This window comes from Tupaia chinensis, unplaced genomic scaffold (genome assembly GCF_000334495.1).
Source record: "Tupaia chinensis unplaced genomic scaffold, TupChi_1.0 Scaffold000605_1, whole genome shotgun sequence".
NCBI lineage: Eukaryota > Metazoa > Chordata > Mammalia > Scandentia > Tupaiidae > Tupaia > Tupaia belangeri.
The window spans coordinates 863,226-888,505 of record NW_006160123.1 but is presented as its reverse complement, the minus strand read 5'-3'; the positions used below and the strand labels follow the sequence as shown (position 1 = coordinate 888,505).

Sequence of the window (25,280 nt, the reverse complement as noted above, 5' to 3'; positions counted from 1 at the left end):
CGAAAACCTCTCAAAAAAAAAAAAAAGCATACCAGGCAGATGGCCAGTGGTTAAAGGCTCTGGACTCCCACATGGTCGACCGCAGTTCGAGTCCCAGACATGGCGGCTTGCTTTCTCACTTTCTCTCCCTCTCTGACAAGTGCATGTGCCCTATAGCAAGTTAAAAAACAAACAAACATTTCTCTGGCTGTCCCTGTGGCCTGATGGTTAAGTGAGCCAGATTTCACATGGCCAGCCAGGGGGGGTTCAAATCTCAGCCCCTGGGGCATGAAAAACATGCTGGATGCGTGTGCATGCATATCCTGAATCCCAACAGAATGAAGAAGTGGAAAAGGGATTGTGGCATGACCACACCCCATTAGGCTAGTGGCTCCCTTTCTCTCTTTCTCTCTCTGTCACTCTGACATCACACATGCCCTGTGGAATATAAATTCTTTTTATTTTTGTTGCTTTAAAAACTTTTTTGTTAAAAACAAAGACACAACATGCCTGGCATGTATGTACATGTGCCCAAAATCCTGAAAAAGGGAAGAAATGGAGAAGAGATTGCAGTGTGACCATGCCCCTGGGAGGTGTGCTATCTCCTCCCTATCATCTGTTTTTCTCTGAACAGGAGGTTAAATCAAGCACAAGAGAAAATGATGCAATCAAGAGACCGTGAACATAAGATCTATGAGGCTGATGCGAGAGTAATACGGCATCCTATTTTACAGTAAAATTTCATGTACTTCAAAAAATATGTAGAACACTCCAAGAATGATTAAAAGTAGAGTCTGTAAATGCATAGCCAACAACACATTTGTTACCAAATATTATGCACTGTACATCATATGTGCTATACTTTTATATAACTGGTGGCAGCAGCTGGTTTGTTTACACCATCGGCACCACAAATGCATGAGTAATAGATCGTGCTAAGACACTAGAATGGATGCACATCGCCAAATGATATGAAATTTTTCAGTTCCACTTATGGGAACATAATCCTTTTTTTAAAAAATAATTTTATTTAACTTTGTTTATTTACTTATTTTATTTGACCAGAGAGAGAGAAAGCGAGCGAGCCAAAAAAACAAGCCACCAGGTCCAGGACTCAGATCGTAGTCAGCCATGTGGGAGTTCAGCACCCCTAACCACCATGCTACCTGCTGGCCCCAAGACCACTATCTTATAAGCAGTCATTGACCAAAACATCATTATTCAGTGTATGACTATATTTAGTTATTAGTACAATTATTTGCTTAGTGATCACCTCTCTCAGTAGACTGTAAACTCCATAATGACTGGAAGAAACGCCTTTTGTCATCTTTTTAACCCCATTATCTAGCACACCATCTGCTATAGACATTTGTTAAATAAAAAAATACAAATGAACAAAAAGATGTCTAGAATAGAATTTTTTTTTCCAACAGCAATGACTGCTATCAGTTTCTTTGATATTCATCTGGAGATATTCTACATGTGTGTTTAACACCAAGGTTAATTCTGACTTTATCTATTAGCATTTTAACAGCATAACCTAAAATATTGTTGTTGAAGGTTACACTCCATTTTTTATTGTATAAAAAAGTATATTTTTATTATATAAAAATTGTGTTTTGGGAACCAACAGTTAGTGTAATGGCTATGTCGCTGGACTCCCACGTAGTCGACCGAGTTCGCGTCCCGGACTTGGTGGCTTAAAACTCACGCTGGGACTCACGCCAGGCGCGTGTGCGTGCGTGCCCAAGATCCCGAGAGGAGAATGGAGGAGAAGGGATTGCGGCGTGACCATCCCCCCTGGGGGGTGATTTCTCGCTTTCTGTCTCTATGTCTCTCTCTGTCTGTCTGGCGAGCACACACGCCCTATAATGAAAAAACCTTTCCAAAAAAAAAAAAATTGTGTTTTATTGATAAAACATGTATTTTAATTTTTATTACATAAAAATATTTTTTATTTTTATCATATGAAAAATGGAGTATAACTTTCAATAGTATTATTTTAGGTTATGCTGCTAAAGTGCTTATAGATAAAAATGTCAGAAAAAACCTTGGTGGTAAACACACATTAGAATATCTCCAGATGAATAATACCTGAGAAACTGCTAACAGTCATTGCTGTTGAGGAAAAAGAACTGAGAATGTGAAGGTTAGGGATAAGTTTACTTCTCCCTGAGGAAGGTGAAAAAAGTACCTTGCAAAAACATAAACATGCATTATTTTTAAAACAAAACAAACTATACTTTTTTTTCCCCTTAATGTGCCCCTGTGGTTACTGGGGCACATTAAGGGGAAAAGCAACCCTAGGGGGGACAGCTCCACCATGATCCCTTCTTTGCCACCTTCCTCTCAGAACGAGTTCTGGCCTCAAACCACAGTTAGCTAAGTGGAATCCAGCCACTCCAACCACTGTGCCCCTGGCTGGCCCTACACCTACTTTTTCAAATTCGTAACTTTTTGAAACAGACAAACAAAACAGAAGACGTGGGGCCAGCAGTGGCGTGGTGGTTAAGACACTCAAGTTACCCATGGCCAATCACAATTTGAGTCCTGGACCGGCCGGCTTGCTTTCTCACTTTCTATCTCCCTGTCTCTCTCGGGTGAGCACACATGCCCTAAAGTAAATTATATAATAATGAAAAATAAAAGTTTTTAAAAACCTTAATAAAAAGCAAAACAGAAGAGTTTAGGCCTAAGAATCAAGACTGATAATTCAAAGTGTGGAATGTTTTTTGGAACTCCAGAAACTGGTAGTAATCTTCTACTGTTAAATTGCATGTCTCCCTTTGAAACCAGCTGTAAACTCTTTCACACCTTTTTAATTTGTAAATCAGTACTGTCTAGTCAAAGTACAAGTAACAAGGCTCATTGTAAAAACTTGCTGCTTTTGTGTATTTTTTTAAAAACACTGAATCTATGTAACTATTCTCTCTAGTTTTTTTATTTTTAAAAATTATTTAAAGGACCAGCAGTTAGTGTAATGGCTCTGTCGCCGGACTCCCATGTAGCTGACATAGGTTTGAGTCCCAGACCCGGTGGCTTAAACTCATGCCAGGCGCATGTGCATGTGTGCCAAGGATCCCGAAAGGAGAATGGAGGAGAAGGAATTGTGGTGTGGCCATCCTCCCTGGGGGGGCGGGTGATTTCTCACTTTCTGTCTCTCTGTCTTTCCGGTGAGCGCACAAGCCCTATAACAAAACCTCTCTCCCCAACCCCCCAAAAAAAGATTTAATGATTTAATTTTATATATGGAATCTATATAACTACTCTGTTTTTAGTTTTTATTTTTAAGAATTATTTAATTTCATTTATCTATTTTTTTTCTTAATTTGCTACAAAGCACATGTGCTCACCAGAGAGACAGACAGACAAGACAGTGAAAAAAGCAAGCCACCAGATCTAGGGTTCAAACCACAGTCAGCCATATGGGAGGCAAGCAATGGAACCACCATGACACCTGCCGGCCCCACTATTCCCTTTTAATAGAGGAGAAATTCGGAGAGATTAAGATTTGGTCAAAGTAACAAACAGATCTATGCAATATTTCTGCCTAATTGCTAGGTCTATGCTTCTTCCATCATACTTTGTAAACTATAAACCAATATGTAAGCATAAAATTGTTAATAAACTAGTGATTATGCTACTTACACCTTCTGGCGAGCCATGTGCCCTATAGCAAAAACCTTTCAAAAAAAAAAAAAAGTTCTATGCCATCAATCTTAGTATCACTAATAGTGGGAAACTTAGAATACATATAATGGCCTGTGAAACCATCCCAGAAGTATTGAACCTGAATCCAATTAATTGTTCCACTCTAGCTTCCAGTTTGTAATAACAAGTTAAATGATATCACTTGGAATCGATCAGATAACTCTAGGTAACTAACCAGGTCTCTTCAAGTACTGGAGTACAATGTGGGGGCCAGGGAGGGTAACTATTCTATAATAGATTAAAAAATTTCAAGATCCATAACAATCAAATGCAGGGTATAGGGCCAGCAGATAGCATGGTGGTTAAAAATGCTGGACTTTCCACATAGCTAAGCACGGTTCGAGTCCTGGATCTGGCAGCTTGCTTTCTCCTGTTCCCTTTTCTGTCTCTCTCTGGTCAAATTAAAATAACAATAACAAAGAATTCTATTTAAAAATGTAAGATGTAACTTTTGATTAGAAAGTGAATCTTAAAAAGTAACAATTGAGGGACCAGCAGATGGAGCACTGGTAAGATTGCTAGACTCCTATGTAGTCAACCACACTTCAAGTCCCAGACCTGGTGGCTTAAACTCACACTGGGCACATGTGCGTGTCCAAAATCCCGAGAGAAGAATTGAGAAGAAGGGATTGCGGCATGGCCATCCCCATCCCTCCTGGGTGGTGATTTCTCGCTTTCTTTCTGACTCTCTCTTTCTGGTGAGCGCACACGCCCTATAGCAAAAACCTCTGAAAAAAAAAAAAAAAGAAAAACACAAAGTATGTATACTTCTAACTGAGCAATTCCTGGTTCCACAACTAGCATTTACCACTATCCCTTGCTTTTCTCCTACAAAAGCCTTCAAGTTATGTGCATGTACTCTAATCAAGATGTACAATAATCTCTATTCAGTTTCTCTTTCATGTATCTTCCTTTTCATTAAAATGGTTATGTTCTAAATTAACCTGACTGGATTCCTTGACACTCTCTATTGCCTTTCGGGACCTTCTCAAGTTCTCTTCAAAAGTCATCTAGTAAGTAATCTTTAATTAAAGGCCTCTACCATTTTCTACACTCAAGAGTTAACTTGAGGGGAGCTAGCAAGAGGTGTGGTGGTTAAGGACGCTGGACTCCCACGTGGCTGACCCGTGGTTTGCTATCTCACTTTCCCTCCCTCTCCCTCACTCTGTCCCTCTCTTGTAAAAGTAAAATAAATAAAGTTAAATAAAATCTTTTTTAAAAATTATCTTATTTAACTTTATTTATTTATTTATATTTGACCAGAGAAGGAAAGAGAGAGGAGAGACAGAGAAAAGTGAGAAAGCAAGCCACCAGGTCCAGGACTCGAACCATGGTCAGCCATGTGGGAGTCTAGTGCCCCAACCATCATGCCACCTGCTGGCCCTTAAAATTAAATAATTCTGTAAAAAAAAAAAAAAAAAGTTAACTTGAGGGACCAGCAGATGGTGTAATGGTTAAGTCACTGCACTCCCACAAAGTCGACCATGATTGGAGTCCTGGACCCAGGGACTTAAAACTCAGGCCAGCAGGTGTGTTTGCCTTGCTCAGGATCCCAAGAAGATACTGGAGAAGGAACTGTGGCATGGCCATCTCTGCTAGGGAAGGGGGGAGGTTGTTGTGTGTGTGATTTCTCACTTTCTGTCTCCCTGGCAAGAACATGAGCCATATAGCAAAACAAACAAACAAAAAACTCTTTAAAAAGAAAAGTTAACTTGAGCAAGGAGCTATACTAATAACACTGTTTACTTTCCCAGCAAGCATGCTTACAATTTCAAACTTGGTAATAGGAAAAAGATAAGCTCTGCCATCATTTTAGGTGAAATTTCACCACTTACCACAAGAAGATTGGCTTGAGCAAATTACCACCAGAATCTCACCTATCTCATCCAAAATATGCTGGAAAAAAAAAAAAGCCCTTCTATTACAATATCTCTTTAATTTTTGTGACACACCTGAGACTATCTGGCATATGCATAGTAGGTGCTAAATAAATTCTAGTTGGATCTTGTTATCTTCCTGTTTCGTTCACGACCAAACTTGAGAATAGGCTTAAAATAAACGTTAAGATTTCCAATAGGCTTTAGAACAGTACTAAACTCCTAGTAAATATTCAAAAGTTACCTGTGGCCTGACTTAACTCGGTATAAACCATTATAGTGGACAGATCACTCATTTGGTAGGTAGGAACTTCCCTAACTAAGATGGCAATCCTAAGTTGCTGAAAGCGACAGAAATAAACTTCCCAACAAGAAGCAAGCTTAAATCGTACTCTCAAAAATAACTAAACAGATTGAAAAAGGAGGGGAGTGCAAAGCATTTTCTCTCCATAATCCTACACCGAGATTCGTACTATCAATAAATATCTAACAGACACATAGTAAGCGCTTCATGATTGGTTGCTATTATTAAGACTCATCCCACAAGGAAAGAAGACGAAAGGAGGAGGGAAAACAAAACAAAACAAAACAGAGGCTGTCAATCACAAAGGGCAAAAGGTGCTCCAGGTCTTGGACCTAAAAGCCTTTTAAGCACCAGGGTCTATGGGCTCCCTCCCCAACTGGGGGCCGAAGGAGGTCAGCGGCCTCGTAAAGGTCAAGACTTTGGAGCCGCACTTCCTTCTGGGGCTGGAAACGCCCCCGCGAGAATCAGTACCCCGAAGCCAGAAGCGGCTTCTGCCTGGAACCCCGCGCGGCCTCCGGGAGAGGGAACAACAGGGTCGCCCCTGCGCCGCAGCCCCCAGGGGCAAAGACCTGGCCGCGTCCTGCAGCTCCATAACCACCCGAGGGGCAGACCAGCAGGACCCTCAGGCTCCACACAGGCCTGCCCCGCCAAACTTACATTCACAGCCGACCCTTTTACTCCATCAGTCCGCCGAACACCCGGCGAGGGAGCTCCCAGCGCGCAGGCGCGCAGCACCGCCGTCGCGCTCCCTTTTTTTTTCTTTACGGTCCGCCTTTCTCAATAACCTAGCTTTATTTGAACACAAGAGAGTGAACAACGGACACAGGAGAAGAGGCTTGACTAAAGGGAATGGAGGAAGAGCAAAGGCAAGCAAGTGTGCTGGCGTTAGTCTGCTGCCCTGGACCCCGCGACCGACCTCCTCTCCTGTGCCCTCTTTCATTCTCCTTGCTCTTTCTGAGCCTTCCTGTAACTCCTAAACTCTTCCTAAATCCTCCACAATACCCTCTAGGCAGAGATGACTGTTGCAGCCAAATTTCTTTTTTTAAGATTTTGGCCAGAGAGCACTTGGGCTTGCTGGAGAGAGACAGTGAGAGGGAGAGTGAAAAATCACCTCTAGCGGGTACGACCATGGCACAACCCCTTCTGGACCATTTTCTTTCTGGGATTTTGATACACGAATACTCAGGTGTTGCCCGGTGTGATTTTTCAAGCTGCCACGACCCGACTGAACCCACAGTTGACCATGTAGGATCCAGTGCCTTACCCTCAGCTAAATTTCTAAACACTCGTTCGCTGTGACACTTACTCAAGTTTAATGGCAAGTATAAGAACTTTAGAAAAAACAGAAAGGGGCGAGTAGGTGGCATAGTGGTTAAGGGTGCTGGTGGACCATGGTTCGAGTCCCAGACCTGGCAATTTGTTTCTGTCACTCACTCTGCCCCTCTCTGGTCAAATTAAAATAAATAAACAAAATAAAATTTAAAAATAACGTTTTAAAAAGAGACAGAAAAGTGACCAAGAGGTGATATAATAGTTACATCGTTGGACTCCCATGTAGTGAGCCCTGGTTTGAGTCCCAGACCAAACTCGCCCCAGGTTCGTGTGTGTGCATGGTCAAGATTCCAAATCCCAGGGCCAGCAGGTAGTGTGGTGGTTAAGGGCGCTGGACTCCCACATGGCCAACCACAGTTTAAGTCTTGGACCTGGCGGCTTGCTTTCTCTCTCTCTCTCTCTCTCTCTCTCTCACTGTCTCACACTTGGTCTGTCCCTCTCTGGTCAAATTAAAAGAAAGAAAGTTAACTTTTTTTCTAAGAATTATTTTATTTTTAACTTTATTTTATTTATTTATTTATTTATTTATTTATTTTATTTATTTCAATTTTACCAGAGAGAGAGAGAGAGACAAAGAGAGAGATGGAAAGTGAGAAAGCAAGCTGCCAGGTCTGGGACTCAAACTATGGTCAGTCATGTGGGAATCCAGCACCCCCAACCACCATGCCACCTGCTGGTCCCAATAAAATAATTCTTAAAAAAAAAAAAATAATAAAGTCCCAAAATCTCAAGAGGAGGAGAAGGGATTGTGATGTGGTAGTCATCCTGGGGGGTGATTTCTCACTTTCTGTCTCTGTCTCTCCAGAGAGTACACATACCCTATACAAAAATCTCTGAGGAAAAAAAGAGAGAAAGTTTAAATGGATTCGCTAATAATATTGTAATTTGTGACTTTCAACAAATTATTAGATTAGAACTTCTGTTTCCTGAATTAAAATCAAGATAATAATACTTTATCTTGCAGGGTGTTACTAAAATTAGTTACTGTAGGTCAAATAACCATCTATGAATGGTGTCTCTTACATAATAGACAACTATTTATTTACATATTTTTTTGTTTTGTTAGGGGCATGTGTGTTCACCAGGGACAGAGAAAAAAAGCAAGCCTCTCCGTCCATGAGAAATGGTCATGTCTGGGACCAGTAGTTAGCATAATGGCTATGTCGCTGAACTCCCATATAGTTGACCGCGGTTCAAGTCCCGGACCCGGTGGCTTAAACTCACACCGGGCACGTGTGCGTGTGTGTGCCCAAGATCCTGAGAGGGGGAAAGAATGGAGGAGAAGGAATTGCAGTGTGGCCTTCCCCCACTAGGGAGGATTTCTTGCTTTCTGTCTTTCTGTCTCTCTCTGTCTTTCTGGCGAGTGTAAGCGCCCTTTAGCAAAAACCTCTCCCCCAAAAAAGAAATGGTCATGTCGCAATCCCTTCTCATCTATCTCTATCTCCTTTTGGGATTTTTGGCAAACATACATACACAGGTGCCAGGTGTGTTTTCCAAGTCACAGGGTCTGGAACTTGAACTTTGCAGTCAGTCATGTAGTATCTGCCTACTTTAACCACCAAGCAATGAAACCAGCCCATTTTAAAATTTTTGCGCACACACACACACACACACATTTTATTGTCCAAGGGCATGTATGTTTGCCAGAAAGAGAGACAGAGAGAAAGCACCTCCCGGGAACCAGCAGTTAGCATAATGGCTATGTCACTGGACTCCCACGTAGTTGATCGCGGTTCGCGTCCTGGACCCGGTGGCTTAAAACTCACGCCGGGCGCATGTGTGTGCGTGCCCAAGATCCCGAGAGGAGAATGGAGGAGAAGGGATTGTGGCGTGACCATCCTCCCTGGGGGGTGTGATTTCTTGCTTTCTGTCTGTCTGTCTGGTGAGCGCACGTGCCCTATAGTGAAAACCTCTCCAAAAAAAAAAGAAAGCACCTCCCAATGGGGCATGATTATCACAATCCTTTTTCCTCCATTTCTCCCTCTCGTAAAGATTTTTGAGCATACTTACATAGACACTCAGTTTGTTTCTCAGGCTGCCTGGGCTGAGACTCAAACTGCATTAGATCCAGTTAGCCATATAGGATCCAGTTGCTTTAACTGCTGAGCTACAGGGCTGGCCCCTCAGTGGTTATAATCTTATATATAAAGTACACATTTAAATACCCATTCCCTCTGGACCCTATTTTAGTGACTAAGACTAGTTTGATACATGAAGATACATTAAGGTTGATAATGATGTAATGTGTTACTTTTCCTATATTATAGAAATCATGAGATCATCTATTTAACATTCCTTCACTGCTTCGAATCAAAGTAACCAACTATCTCCATCTGTATGTAAATCCAAATATGCTTCTAGAGGTCTAGGAAACTCTTCCAATTCTGTATTTGTGACATCACAAGTCCTGAAAACACTCAAGGCCTGCAGTATGCTTCTCATTCTATTTACCTTAGAGGACATGCAGTGGAAGAGCTGCCATATGATATGAATTCAGGGTCATAGTCCAAGGAAAAGCCTGTAGAAGATCGAGGTCAGATACTGGTGAGTATGTAGGTAATCCTTGATCAGGGATTCTCAACCTTGGGACTGTGGACTTTGGGGAGCAGTCTTTTGGGAGACTGGACTTTCTTGTCAGGGACTGTCTTGCACATTATAAAATGTTTAGCAGAACTCCTGGGCAATAGATGCTAGTGGTACCTCACTCCCTCTCCTCATCATGATAAAAACAAATGTTTTCAGACATTGCCAAATGTCTTCTGAAGGAGAAAAATGATTCCTAATAAAGAACCATGGCATTATATCAATGACTATGCAACTCAAATTCAATCATACCTTTTCTCCACCTTTGCCCTCGAGAAGTGATTGCTGGGCCAGGAGGTGTCATGGTGGTTAAGACACTGGATCCCACATGGCTGACTCCATGGTTTGAGTCCAGGATGCAGAGTATTGACAAGCACACCAGGTTCATGTGCATTCCAGATCCAGATTCCTGAGAAGAGAATGGAGGCGGAGGGATTGTGGCATGGCTATCACCCTGCAGATGATTTCTCACTTTGCCTCTTTCAGTCTCTGTCTAGCTAGTGCACACAACCTATGACAAAACTCTGAGGAAAAAAAAGGAGGGCAAAAACGGGTAAGTACATTTTATCAGTCTTCTGTAAATTGTAAGAGTGCATGTGTACTTGACAGAGGAAGAGAAAGAGAGGGAGAGGGAAAGGAAAAATGCACCCCCAATGGAGTATGGTCACACCATAATTCCTTGTCTGTTTCTCCATTCTGTTGGTATTTGGGATATACATACACAAACGCTTGGAGTGTTTTATCAAGCTACCAGATCTGGGACTCAAACTCTGTGGTTAACCACATGGAATCTAGCTCCTTTATTTATTTAATTTTTTGGGGGGAGAGGTTTTTGCTATAGGGCACATGCGCTTACCAGAAAGACAGAGAGAGACAGAGAGACGAAAGTGAAAAATCACTCTCTGGGGGGATGACCACGCCGCAATCCCTTCTCTTTTCTCCTCTCGGGATCTTGAGCATGCACACCCACGTGCCTGGCATGAGTTTAAACCACCAGGTCCAGGACTCAAACTGCAGTCGACTACATGGGAGTCTAGCAACACAGCCATTACACCAACTGCTGGCCCCAGAATCTGGCTCCTTTAACCACCAGGCTGTAGGCTGCCCCCATTTTTAAATTTTTTTGTAAAGAATTATTTTACTTTATTTATTTATTTATTTATTTATTTATATTTTAAACATTTTTAAAGAATTATTTTATTTACTTATTTATTTATTTTTAATGTGAGTAGAATTTTATTTAACTTTATTTATTTGAATTTGCCCAAAGAGGGACAGAGAGAGAGAGAAAGAGAGAGAGAGAAAGAGAAAGATAGCCACCAGGTCTGGGACTCAAACTGTTGTCAGCCATGTGGGAGTCCAGCACCCTTAACCACTGTGCCACCTGCCAACCCCTATATTTTTTAATTTGACCAGAGAGGGACAGAGTGATAAAGAGAGAGGGAAAATTGAGAAAGTAAGCCACCAGGTCCAGGACTCGAACTGAGGTCAGCTATGTGGGAGTCCAGTGCCCTTAACCACCATGTCAGTTGCCAGCCTCCATTTTAATCAATCTTAAACAAGCCCTCAACACTTCTTACCACTCCTACTACTTTTTTCCCTAAGAATTATTTTATTTATTAATTATTATTATTATTCACATGAATTTTGCCAGAGAAAGACAGAGAGAGAGAGAAAGCCACCAGGTCCAGGACTCAAACTATGGTTGGCCATGTGGGAATTCCAATGCCTTAATCACCATGCCACCTGCTGACTGCCCTACTGCTTTTTTCTGGTCAGCTTGTTCTATCACTTTCTACAACGGTATTCCAAATCTTCACAGCTTTCTTTAAAATTCCCACCACCACCTGATTTTCTTTTTTTCTTTTGGAGAGGTTTTTGCTATAGGGCACATGCGCTTGCCAGACAGAGAGACAGAAAGTGAGAAATCATCCCCCAGGGGAGATGGCCATGCTGCAGTCCCTTCTCCTCCATTCTCCTCTTGGGATCTTGGGCATGCACGCACATGCGACCCACATGAGTTTAAGCCACTGGGTCCGGGACTCGAACTGTGATCGACTACATGGGAGTTCAGCAACATAGCCATTACACTAACTGCTGGTCCCACCACCACCTCATTTTCTCAGTAGATGACCTTGTCTCCTACTTCACAGAAAAAAACAGGTCATCAAATGAGAACTTCTTTAACTTCCCATTATTAAACACGAACTTACAGACATATACTTCCTTTCATTATAATTAAGGAACTATCTTCCTTCCCTCCCTCACTTTTCTTCTCCCCCTCTTCTAAGACCATTCCTTCCACCAATGCTTTGAATTACCTCTACTCTTCTTTCAAGATCTTTACCTACTAACTATTCAAAGGCTATATTCAATACCTCCCAGGTATTTTAGGCATCTTAATGGGAAGGGCACATTCAAAGCTCCCCAGATGTATTAGGGATTTCCTTCTCTTCTCTTTTCTTTTTTCTTCTTTTTTTTTTTTAGCCGGTTTTTCCCCATAGGGTACATGTGCCCACCCAGAGAGAAAGAGAGAGATAGTAAAAAGGAAAGTGACAAATGGCCCCCTAGAAGGGATGACCATGCTGCAATCCCTTCCCCTCTATTCTCCTTCCGGGATCTTGGGCATGCACACACTCACACCTGATGTGATTTTTCAAGCTGCTGGGTCTGCGACTCGAACTGTGGTCGAACATGTGGGAGTCCACTGATGTAACCACCATGCCATCTGCTGGTTCCAGACATTTTCTTTTTCTGGAGAGGTTTTTTGCTATAGGGGAGCGTGCACTTGTCAGAAAGACAGAGAGAGACATAGAGACAGAGAGCGAGAAATCACCTTTCCAGGGGGGATGGCTATGCCACAATCCCTTCTCCTCTTGGGATCGTGGGCACACATGCAAACGTGCCCAGTATGAGTTTAAGTCAATGGGTCCAGTACTAGAACCGCAGTCAACTACATGGGAGTCCAGCGACGTAGACATTACGCCATCTGCTTTTTCCCTGGCATTTTCTTTTTTAGGGATCAATTCTTGAATATTTATCTTGTATCTTGGGCTTTGCTGAAGGGAAGGCAGGATCTCTTGCAGCCTAGAATAGCCTTGACAGGCAGAAAGGAAGGTATAAAGGGTCAAATCCATCCCGGCAGAAGGGGATATACCCCAATTGGGAATTTTTTGGGATCAGTAGATTTCCACTTGCAAGGAGGGAAGAAAGGTGGCGGGGGTGGAGGAGGGAGCAGTACTGCTTGATCCTATTGCAGATGGCTAAGTCACCCAGAGATAACAAGGAAACAGGCTAGATGTTGTAAAAGACCACCTGGCATCCTGTCTCAGCATCACCTTAATTATTCCTCCCTAAATCTCTTTACTTCAATAGTCCTTAGCCCTCACCCTTCAGGGCTGGTGTAATTCTCTTTATCTGGGTTCTTTCCTTCCATGGAAAGTGAATAAACTTTTTCTATCCATTTACTCTCTGAGTCTGTGAATTCTTCCACAGCCTGTGACACGGATCACAGTAACAACTATCCTTTTCTTCATTCAACCATTGTTTGTCAGTTGACCCTCCTTATCATGCTCAAGGGTCTCTTGTCTTAATTGTAACAAAAACCTAAAACCAAAAAGTCTTCACCCCCATCATCCTCTTTCAATCTTCCCTGTCAAGGCAAACTTTCCTAAAGCATTCTACAACCTGTCTCCACTTCTGCATCTCTCCTATATCCAAACTATTGCTACCTATTTTTCAACTCCATCATGCTACCAAGCAGATTCCACTAATATCACCAGTGATCTCTGTGTTGTTAAACTCAAAAGGTACTTTCAGGCTTAATCTTTTTTTTCCCCCAAGAGAGATTTTTTTGCTATAGGGACTGTGTGCGTTTGATGGGGAGAAGAGACAGAAAGCTAGAAATCACCCCCCAGGTGAGATGGCCACAGGGCAATCCCTTCTCCTTCTTTCTCCTTTTGGGATCTTGGGCATGCACAGACACGCATTGAACGTGAGTTTGAAGCCACCAGGTCTGGTACTCAAGATGCAACTGGCCATGTGGGAACCCAATGACATAACCACCACACCACCTGCTGGTCCCTGTTAATTTTTTTAAAAGACTTATTTATTTTATTTGTTATTATTATTACTATTTTTAATTTGACCAGAGAGAGAGAGAGAAAGGGAAAGTGAGAAAGTAAGTCGCCAGGTCCAGAACTTGAACTGTGGTCAGCCATGTGGGAGTCTAAAACTTTGAGCAATGCACCACCTCTGGCATATATATATATATTTTTTTTTTTTCAGAGTTTTTTAGGGGATGTGGGCTTACCAGAAAGACAGAGAGAGACAGAGAGCGATAAATCACTCCTCAGGGGTGATGACCAGTCCGCAATCCCTTCTCGTCCATTCTCCTCTTGGGATCTTGGGCTGGCCACACACGTCTGGCAGCTTAAGCCACTGGCTCTGGGACTCAAACTGTGGTTGACTACATGGGAGTTCAGCGACATATCCATTATGCCAACTGTTGGTCCCGGCCCCAATATTTTTTAATTTGATGAGAGAGAGACAGAGAGAGCGAGAAAGTATAAGCAGCCAGGAGCAGAACTTGAACCTCAGTAGTCCATGTGGGAGTCCAGTCTCTTAACCACCACGCACTGCAGCCCCCCTCCCCCATGTTTTATTCTTAGAGGTGTGTGGAGATGATTTAAAAAAGGTACCAACAGGTAGTGTAGTGGTTAAGGTGTAGGACTCTCACGCCCTATTGCTGTTCCAGCAGCTAGAGACACAGGACCTGCTCCCTTGTGGGTGCCCAAAATCCCAGTAGGAGAATGAAGAAGGGATGGCGTCGTGATTCCTTGCTGTCTGTCTGTCTCTCCTGCAAGCACACACGGTTTATGGCAAAAATATCTCCCCCTCAGGAAAAAAAAAAGGCATCCACCTTCAATAATTGTCATAGTATAAAATGTAAATAGTCCAAAATTTCAAAGCTATTTCAAAATCCAGCCATTGCCGATCTTTTACATCTTATTTCCCCCAACACCGAGGTATATAAGGTGAGCTCTAAGCTTCTGACAAGGATGAACTGTATTAGATTTCCAGAACGCAACACGTTGTTCTTGGCAAATGTTGTACCCACAGACTGGAAAACTCTGTCTCCCTCCCTCCCAGTCTTCCGGGGGACCTCCTACTTATCCTTCATTACTCAAAAGTCACTTCCTCCAGGAACCTTTCCAGATATCATTAAGAATAAAACACTTTGTTCATTGTGGGCCAAAGGTGCCTCGGACTTTCTAAGTGCCATGCGCTGTATTCTGCGCACTGCAATGTGTTTAAATATCTCCCAGGTTAGACAGATCAAAAGGGTCTAAAGCTCAGGGAAGGCATTCTAGGAGTCCACTTCCCCACAGCGTTCATCCCGCACAGTGCCCGGCACAAAGCTTGTCGCCGGTTATTGCCTGCTATATGAAGACCTCCCACCCTGGGGCGGGCCTGAAACCTTTCCGGTTAACTGGTGAATTCCCAGGATCTCCGCCTGCGTGGCAAGGAGCTTTAAATGCCTCGCACTGCTATTGGCTCCAGCTGCAGGGGTGTGTCCGGGCCCTCGGGATTGGGGTGAGTGCGCAGGCGCGCTTATCGGGCGCGCGCAGGCGCGGGTGGACGCCTCACCGAGTCCGGTCAGCGGGTGTCCGAGGTACCGCGGCCGGAGAGGAGTGGCCGGAACCGCTTGGTGAGTCTCTAGGAGTGGGATTAGGGCGGAGGTGGGGATCGAGTCCCGAGGAGAAAAAGTAAATCGTGACGGTTGAAAAGTCATTGGGAGTCAGGCTTGATGGGAGGAGGGGGCGCTCTGGCCCAGACTCAGCAGACCCGGCCTGGAGTGAGAACGCGACGCGCCAGGAGACGATTTAAGGGGCTGGCGGAGAAAGGGTGCTAGGATGGTGGTGCCTGGAACCTTCCTCAAAACCAGGCAGGTCACTGCCCACCCCACAGGGGTGCGGTGGTCGGTGAATAGGCTGTATGGTGACCACGGTGATCCATGGTTCTGATTGTTAGGACTCTGAGGTTCATAGCATTGGATAGTGTTTGCTCTCTGGGAAAGTCCATCCTTAGTTTGCTGCACACGCACAGAGAAGAGGATCAGTAAAAACGAATTTCACAGTTCAGAGTTGGAGTTCTGGGGGGGAAAGTACTATGAAGTGCTGTGTCACCTCATCTTTTCTTTATTTTATTTTATTTTATTTTATTTTATTTTATTTTATTTTTTGGTCTTTAATCATTAGTCATCACAGTGTTGGGAAGGCAGCTTATGGTAGAGGAAACTGAAAGACAGCAAAGTTGGTAAAAGAAGACATTAAGGAGGTTTCATTTTGCCTTTTGTCCTTTGTCATCTCCTGAGGTGGGGGTGGGGACGACGACTGAGAGAGGAGGTTGGAAAATGAGCAGCTTCCTCACAATGTTCCCTCAACTTTGTAAATATAGTGTAACTTCTTAATTAGCACCTGTGTCAAGGATTGAAAGGGATATTACTTCTTCTGTCCTGCTGTTATTAGGACTGTTTCTTTCTCTTTTTTAAAAGAATTGTTTTGTTTAACATCTATTTATTTATTTATTTATTTATTTATTTTCATTTGTTCAGAGAGTGACAGAGTAAGAGAGAGAGAAAGTGAGAAAGCAAGCCACCAGGTCTGGGACTTGAACCTTGGTTGGCCATGTGGGAGTCCAGCGTCCTTAACTACTGCCATCTGCTGGCCCCAAGACTGTTGCTTAATTGTTCCAGTAAAATAAAATACCAATAATGTAGATGTGGCCAAATAGAAATGATTTTTCTGCGTTCTTGCCTCTGCTGATAAATACTACTCTTGAAATTCCCGAGACATAAATATTTAGAGTACTTTGAGATCCAGTCATAAAATATTTCGAAGAAAAATGAAAACTTTTACTACCAGCAAAGTTGATGCCGAAAGCATCCAATGATCACTTGTCATTCATTCTTTTGACAAAAGGAGATGAGAAAGAACACATTCGTGTAAATATTAGCCAATGCAGGAATCACCTCTTTTCACATTGCCATGTTCAAGTGACAGGTCGTATGAAAGTGCATTAAGTGATCATGTAACTCATTCTCAACATAAATATTTATCAGTCTTGCTAGGGTTTTTATTTTTTTAAGGTGCTGTGGTATATAACTATGCACTAGAAAGTTGCTGTTTTTTAATTCTGGAATGCGCATGACTTACTGTGGCATTATTTTGCTAGCAATATTTATGGTCTTTCATATAACAGTAGAATTTCTGTATGCATCTTGGCTTTTTTTTTTTTTTTTTACTTCACAATATACGAGCTCACCTAACCAAAAGCCACATCTTTTCTAATCATTCAGAACTAAACCAAGAACCAGGAAGAAAGCAAACAAAAACAGGCCCTGTGCTCATGGAACAGCTGTTAGGTCTTCACTTATTATAAATCATGCTACCATCATGATTTTTGCCATTTAGAGTACTATTATTTTACTTCCTCTTTGGAGGGTCTGGGGTTTGGCTGGATGGACACAGGGTTGTGCTGTGTTGCCCAGGCTGCTCTCAAACATGTGATCTTCCTGCATCGTCCTCCCAAAGAGCTGGAATTACAGGCACCTGCCACCATACCCAGTTTTTACTTCACTGTTTAATGGGTTCTATTTTATTATTATTGTTTGTTTTTTAAAGAATTATTTTACTTTATCTTATTTATTATTATTCTTCAATTTGACCCAGAGAGATAGAGAGTGAGAGAGTGAGAAGGCAAGCCGCCAAGTCTGAGACTTGAACCACGGTTTGCTGTATGGGAGTCCAGAACCTTAACCACCACGCCACGTGTTGGCCCTATTATTCCTTTTTTTAATGTCAGTGCTCCTGGGCACAACACATACACAGAGAAAGCATCTCCCAATGTGGCCTGGTCGTGCTGTAATCCCAGTTCTTTAGGTGGTAAGGATTTTGTGTGTGCCATACCCAGCCATGTTTTTCAAGCTAACCTGCAAGACTTAATCCCTGGTTGGTCATGTGAGACCTGGCTTTCTGTTCATAGTACTTAACTGTTGAACTATGTGGCCAGTCCTTAATAGAATTTTAAAAAACATCTTAAAAAATGATAATCTGTGAAATCATGGCTTTGATGTAGTATATATTATAATAAATATAAGACTATTAAATGCAGGGCCAGACGATGGCATAGTGGTTAAGGTCCTGGACTCCCACGTGATTGATTATGGTTTGAGTCCTGGACCCGGCGGCTTGAAACTCATGGCAGGCGTTTGTGTGTGTGCCCAAAATTCCAAGAGGAGGATGGAGGAGAAGGGATTGTGGTGTGGCCATCCTCCCTGGGGGGTGATTTCTTGCTTTCTGTGTCTCTGTCTCTCCAGTGAGTGTACATGCCCTACAGCCAAAAATTTTTTTAAAATTTAAAAAAGACTATTAACTGTATAACTATTACTTATGTAACAGCAAAATAATTTCATGTTCTTACTCTGCTCTTTGGAGAATACTGTTTTGAGCCAAATCTAATTTTTAAAATAAAATGAAAATTTGACTAAGGACATTGGGCTGGAAAATTCTGTGAGTCCTGTGATAATGTTATTGTGACAGAATTTGAGCAGACTTATCTACTGCACAAGATTAAAATAGATTAAAATAGCTAAAGGGAAAAAGAGGATGTTTACTTTTGTACATTTTTGTGAAATCAGCTGTCTTTTTTTTTTTTTCCTCTTCCTTGAATTAAGACTTCCCTCCCCACCCCAGTTGGTTCCTATATCTCAGACCTTATGAATGTCTGCTTTGTGGCTGTTTGTACTTTGCATTGTGTGTTTGTCAGCATTTATAACATATGATGTTGCTTGCTTTCAAGAACGTCGAACTTTTATTCAAGGACTGCATTTTGTGTTCTAATCTATAGTTTGACAGAGGAGCAGATGACAGGGATTGCTGTCTTCTTTGTTGTGATGGGTAGAGGCTTGAAACAAATGGATCCAGGGCTTCTTAACAATTGGAGGAAGTGGATTATGAAGCCAGGAAATAGCATGTAGTGTGCCTTTTTAAAATATTGGGAGCAAGGAAGAGAGGCCATTAGCACTAATTACACTTCACTCAGTGCCTGCCCTGTGTACTAGTGGTTAAGGAAACCATATCCTGGATGGCCAACATTGCGGTTCGAATCCCAGACCCAGCAATTTGAAGAACACTCTGGTATGTGTGCGTGCATGTCTAAAATCCTAACAGGATGGAGAGATGGAGAAGGGAGTGTGGAGTAAGCTGACCTCATTGTGTGGTGCTTTCTTCCTCTCCCTCTGTCTCTCTCTGGTAAGCACATGCACCCTCTAGCAAAAAAAGGAAAAGAAAATTCACTGGTTTCAGTTGATGGTGTATTATTACTAAAATATTTAAGTTTCTGACTACTGTTTTTTTCTGGAATTCCCTTATCATCTTGTTGGTTTTTGTGAATCCTATAAAGTTTGTTTGAAATTATTTTGATAGTATTTCTACAATTGAGATTACGTTAGCTGGCCTCTTAATGTTTATAAAATACAACGCAACGTTTTGACTTAGTATATAAAGCCCTTCATAGTCTGTCTTCTCTCTGCCCTTTAAAACCATTTGCCCCCTCCATCTGTACACACACAGGTATATTCCTGCCTAACCAATTAACTCTTCCATTGTGGCATTTCTTTGATAATCAAAAATTGTAAATTTTTTTTGGAGTTGATCACACTAGGACTTTGACTCACACAGATCAAAATCATGAGAAAAAAAATTTTTTTTCTTTCTTATTTTTTTTTTTGGAGAGGTTTTTGCTATAGGGCACGTGCGCTCGCCAGACAGAGAGAGAGAGACAGAGAGATAGAAAGCGAGAAATCACCCCCCAGAGGAGATGGCCACGCTGCAATCCCTTCTCCTCCATTCTCCTCCCGAGATCTTGGGCACACACACACACACACACACACGCACCCGGCGTGAGTTTAAGCCATCGGGTCCGGGACTCGAACCGCGGTCGACTACGTGGGAGTCCAGCGACATAGCCATTACGCTAACTGCTGGTCCCCATGAGAAAAATTTTTACAAATTATTGATATAATAGCTTTTTTTAAGAATTATTTTACTTTATTTGTTTATTTATTTTAATTTAACCAGAGAAAGAGAGAGAGGGAAAGGGAGAGAGATGGAAAGTGAGAAGTCACCAGGTCCAGGACTCGAATATCAGTTGGCCATGTGGGAGTCCACCATCCTTACCCACCACACCACCTGCCAGCCCTAAAGAATTATTTTTATTTAACTTTATTTACTTATTCATTTATTTATTTTAATCTGACCAGAGAGAGACAGAATGAGAGAACAAGAGAGGGAAAGTGAGAAAACAAGCCACCAAGTCCAGGACTCGAACCTTGGTTGGCCATTTGGAATTCAGCACCCTTTACCACCACACCACCTGCCACCCATCCCTATTTTTTTTTTTAATTTTTTTAAAGAATTTTCTATTTTAATTTTGTTTACTCATTTGTTTTATTTTAATTTGATCAGAGGGGACACAGAGAGAAAGAGAGAGAGGAAGAGAGGGAGAGAGGGAAAGTGAGAAAGCAAGCCACCAGGTCCAGGACTCAGCCATGGGGAGTGTCCAGCACCTTAACCACCACACCACCTGTTGGTCCCAAGAGAGATGTCTACTATAGGGCTGGGGTGCTAGCTGGAGAGACAGAAAGTGAGAAATCACACCCAGGGGGGATGGTCATGCCATTCTCTTCCATTCTCCTTTCAGGATCTTGGGCTCCTGGTTCTGGGTGTGAGTTTTAAGCCTCTGGGGTTGGGACTCAGAACTACAGTGACCCTGTGGGAGTCTCGGGACGTAACCATTATGCTATCTGCTGATCTCGATATAATAACTTTATTGAGTATTGTGTGCCAAGGACCATTTTATGTGCTTTTCATGAATTAATCCATATAACAGTGCTTGAATTATTGTGAATTCATAGAACAACACATTGCTATTTTTTTAAAGAATTATTTAATGTTATTTATTTATTTTAATTTGATCAGAGAGGGACAGAGTGAGAGAGAGAAAGAGAGAGAGAGTGTGAACGAGAGAGAGGAAAGTGAGAAAGCAAGCCGCCAGGTCCAGGATTTGAGCTGCTGTTGTCCATGTAGGAGTCCAGCATCCTTAACAGCCACACCACCTGCTGTCTCCCACATTGTTATTCTTATTTAATGAAGAAACTGAAGCAAAGAGAAGTCATTTGAACTGGATTTGAAACCATTATGTTTTTCTAAGTATTGGATGCTTAACTGCTATTCTATGCTATGTTGCCTTTTGTATATACAAGAGTACCTTTTTTTTTTTTTTTTTTTTTGAGGAGACATTTTTTTTCTGGGCTTTTGGGTTTTTTACTCTAGGCTATGTGTGCTTGCCAGAGAGACAGAGAGAGAGTAAAGCAAGAAATCACCCCTTAGGGGGATGGCCACGCCACAATCCCTTCTCCTCTTCGGATTTTGGACATGCATGCACACACACACATGCCTGGTGTGAGTCTCAAGCCACCAGATCCAGGACTTAAACCATTGTTGACCATGTGGGAGCCCAGCACCTTAATCAGTACTCTACCTGCTGGCATCAAAAAATGCTTCTCTTGGGGCCGGCAGATGGCATGGTAGTTAAGGGTGCTGGATTCCCACATGAGCAACTGCGGTTCAAGTCCCAGACCTGGTGGCTTACTTTCTCACTTTCCCTCTGTCTCTCTTTGTCCCTCTCTGGTAAAATGAAAAAATAAGCAAATAAATAAATCAAATTAAATAAAATAATTACTTACAAAAGAAGAAGAATGCTACTATTTTAATTCACCGTGTGGGAGGCTATTTTTTTTCCAGGGACCTGAGTATTTATATTGTGGCTTCTGATTTCTGGTATCAAAATATTTGAGAAGCTAACCAGAAAGCTTCTAAGTGAACTTGGAGTTCGAGCCAAAATATTTAGATGACTTGGGAGAATATTTCAGTCAGGTGGGGGAAAGCCTTGCCAGTGATCCCCACCCATACTTGGTATCTTGCTGGCAGATAGCATACTTATGTCAGCTAGGTTATTGTCCCTCTTCCCTGGATGGATGTCCAGCTTCTGGCTCTTGGACCTCTTATATTTCAAAAAAAGCATCCCCTTTCCATTCCTACCACCTTTCTACTTTTTAAAATTTAATTTATGTATTTATGTATTTTATTTGACCAGAGAGAGACACGGGGCAGTTGGGGGGGGAGTGAGAAAGCAAGCCACCAGGTCCAGGACTTGAACCATGATTGGCCATGTGGGAGTGTCCGGTGCCTTAACCACCACTCCACCTGCTGGTCCCCTGCCACCTTTCTATTAGGCTGGGTTAATATAATTGGTGACAATCATCTCTACGTCTGCTTCTGCAGTATTATTCCCAGGTCAAGTACAGTGGAATGGTGTAAATTCCAAGGTTGACAGACATTTGAAGACCAGGTGTTAGACATTAAGCAGTTAAATGACAACAGTTGCTTTTGTAAAACTGAAGTAGAATTTTGGTCTTTTCAGTTCCTGATTTTTAATGGTACTTTCCCACTCATTATTTCTGTCCTGAATCATGTGCTGTGAACAAAGATGTTCAGTAACTATGCATGGTGTACTTACTATGTTTGCATAGTGGGGGAGCCTCTAAAAATGGTAAAGGTGCTCACGTAGAGGGAGGTAGAAAGGAAATTTGAGAGAGGAAGTAAAAGGAGCAAACTCTCTTTACTATAAGTTAGTCTGTCATCATCTAGATGCCTTTAGGAAGAATTAAATTTCCTATTTGGAGCATAGCTTCTTTTTTTAAAAAATAAACTGTCATTTATTTTCCTTATCAACTTTATTTTCACTTTGCATGAGTCTGTGGACGAGCAGACTTAAGACTACTCAGTGGTGGTTCCCACCCATTCAGTGGCCTGAGCAGTAGGGGTTGCAGACCAGTGGCAGGCTGAGCACTCCAGTCTTCAGTAGGGAACTGCTGGATGGGCACAGAGGGCACCTGCGTGCCTTCAGACCAGTCTGCAACCTCAGGCTGAATAGCAGTAAACTCAGGAACTGGAGCAGCCCATTCACCCTGAAATTCCTCCTTGGTCACAGCTTTTTCAGCTATGGCCTGTTCCTCCTTTTCAACCTCTTCAGGATCTCTGAAGAAATAGTGATCAGGCATGACCTCCCACGGGTGTTCACGGGAAGTGGTGCCACACATGCGCAGAACTTCCCTGCCAGCATCCATCACATCAGACTCACCGAGTGAGCTCCGTTGTTGTTGCCTGGGAGGGCAGTGTCCACACAGCACAGAGAATCTGTGTGGTACAAAGCAGTGGTAGGTAGATAACCTAAGATGCCCCTATAAGAGGCTGGTGGTTGGCCCAGTAACCCCTAGAAGATGCGGCTCTCAGAAGGCTGCCTGGATCTGGTTAGTGAAGGTCCCAAGAGTGAAGTGACCAGCAATAGGAGTGGCTCCAGTGGCAGCAGCAAACATCAGCGCAGCCCTCTATCCAGTATTCCTGGAAGATACGTCATTGAGGTCCACGGGATTTTCAATGGCAACAATGGCACGAGCTGCCAGCAGAAGCTTCTCCCAGGTCCTCTTCAGATTTATGATGTAGACGCCATCACTTTTCGTTTTGTAGATGTACTGCTCCATTTGGAAGTCAAGCTTGGTGGTGCCACCTAAGTGGGTTCCTGTTGCAAGGAATTTGAGGACATCCTCCTCCTTCATTGGCAGGACATCAAGGGCACTGGACATTGTGAAAATTTCTCTTTAAGTTACGAATGGCAGAGGGTCAGAAATAGGGGCATATATGTGTGAGTGTGTGTGTGAGTTTGTGTATGTGTGTGTGTGTATATATATGAAACTAGAAATGGAAAATTATTGAGGCTAACATGCATGATTAAGCCACTATGCAGTATATTCTAGATGGGAAATCACATTTTGTATGCTATGACGATGCTCAGGGACCTGTGGGATGATGGTTAGAGGCTGGTGGACTCCCACGTGGGTGACTGTGGTTTGAGTCCTAGACCTGGTGGCTTGCTTTCTTGTTTTCCCTCTCTCTCTTTCACTGTCTCTCTAGTCAAGTTCAAAAATAATGAAAATTATAAATAAAGTTAAATAAAATAATTCTTTTCTAAAAACAAAGCAAGAAAAAGACTAGACCCAGTGGCAGGTGCCACAACCTCCCAACAGGAGGCTGAGTAGAGGATCACAAGCTCTAGGCCGGCTTGGTTAACATAGGAAGACTCTTTCCAGAGAGAAACAGTGAGAGGGAAAGTGAATAAAACACCCCTACAGAGCGAATGACCTTGTTGCAATCCCTACTCCTCCATTTTCCTCCTGGGATTTTGGGCATGCACATCTGTTGTGAGTTCCAAGCCATTGGTTGTGGGACCACAGTCAGCCATGTGGGAGTCCTGTGTCTTAACCACCATGCCACTTGTTGGCCCCCTCAGCCTTTCTTTCTTTCTTTTTTTTTTTTTTTAAGAGAGATTTTTGCTATAGGGTGCATGTGCTCACCAGAGAGACAGAGAGACAGAAAAGAAGAAATCACCCACCAGTGCACATGGCTATGCCCCAGTCCCTTCTCCTTCATTCTCCTCTTGGGATCTTGGACATGCATGTGGTACATGCCCAGCCTGAATTTGAAGCTGCCGGGTGCAAGACTTGAACCATGGTTGACTGTGTGGGAGTCCAGCGACGTAACCATTACGCCATCTGCTTGTTCCTCAACCTTAATTTCTTTACCTCTGTTATAGGTAGATAGGTAAGTACGTAGATAACTAGAGATAGGCTTTTATTTTGTTTTCCTGATTAGGAAGAATAGTCTATAAATCTATACTTTGTGCTCAAACTTGTTTTATGTATCCTTATTCTTTGTAGAATATCCACGTTTCCTTTTCTGTGCAAGATAGAGTTTTGATTCATCATGGATAATCTATCACCAGAAGAAGTTCAACTGAGGGCTCACCAGGTCACAGATGAGGTAAATGTTTTACTTAGAATAAGTAATTCTATTTCAGCTTCATATTGGAGGGATGAGAGGATCTTCTTAGAGACCATTTGGGTCTCTTCCTAATCTCTTTACATCAGAGAATGAGTTTGTGGGGCCAGCCGGTGGCATGGTGGTTGGGGTACTGGACTCTCACATATCTGACTGTGGTTTAAGTCCTGGACCTGCTGGTTTGCTTTCTTGCTTTCCTTCTTTCTTTCTCAGTCTCTCTCTAGTGAGCATGCATGCCTTATGGCAAAATGAAAACTAAGAACAGTAATAAGTAAAATTAGGTAAATAATTCTTTTTAAAATTATGATTTATGTAATTTTATTTATTATTATTTTGTTTGCTGTAGTGCACATGCTTTCACCAGAGAAAGGCCAACAGAGGGAGAAAGAGAGAGAAGGAAAGTAAGAAAACAAGCCACCAGGTCTGGGACTTAAACTGTGGTTGGCCATGTGGGAGTCCAGCACCTTAACCACC

General features: G+C 42.5%; 2 protein-coding genes and 1 pseudogene across 4 annotated transcripts in view; 1 reads left to right on the top strand and 2 right to left on the bottom strand.

Moving 5' to 3' along the window:
- Positions 1 to 6,586, bottom strand: part of ZNF106 (zinc finger protein 106) — a 79,334-nt gene extending 72,748 nt beyond the window's left edge. The window contains exon 1 of the mRNA XM_014591656.1: positions 6,529 to 6,586. The gene's annotated coding sequence lies outside the window, so the exon portion shown is untranslated. The remainder of the gene's footprint in view (positions 1 to 6,528) is intronic.
- Positions 6,587 to 9,727: 3,141 nt separating this feature from the next.
- Positions 9,728 to 25,280, top strand: part of SNAP23 (synaptosome associated protein 23) — a 37,103-nt gene continuing 21,550 nt past the window's right edge. For 2 of the 3 annotated variants that reach the window (XM_006158644.3, XM_014591673.2), the window contains exons 1-2: positions 15,367 to 15,496; positions 24,686 to 24,788. In XM_006158644.3, coding sequence (XP_006158706.1) covers positions 24,732 to 24,788 — 57 coding nt within the window. In that variant the 5' untranslated portion in view covers positions 15,367 to 15,496; positions 24,686 to 24,731. Of the gene's footprint in view, positions 9,748 to 15,366; positions 15,497 to 24,685; positions 24,789 to 25,280 lie in introns of those variants that run through there. The other variant, XM_027775791.1, reaches the window with a different exon arrangement.
- Positions 22,686 to 23,851, bottom strand: LOC102502016 (40S ribosomal protein SA pseudogene; annotated as a pseudogene).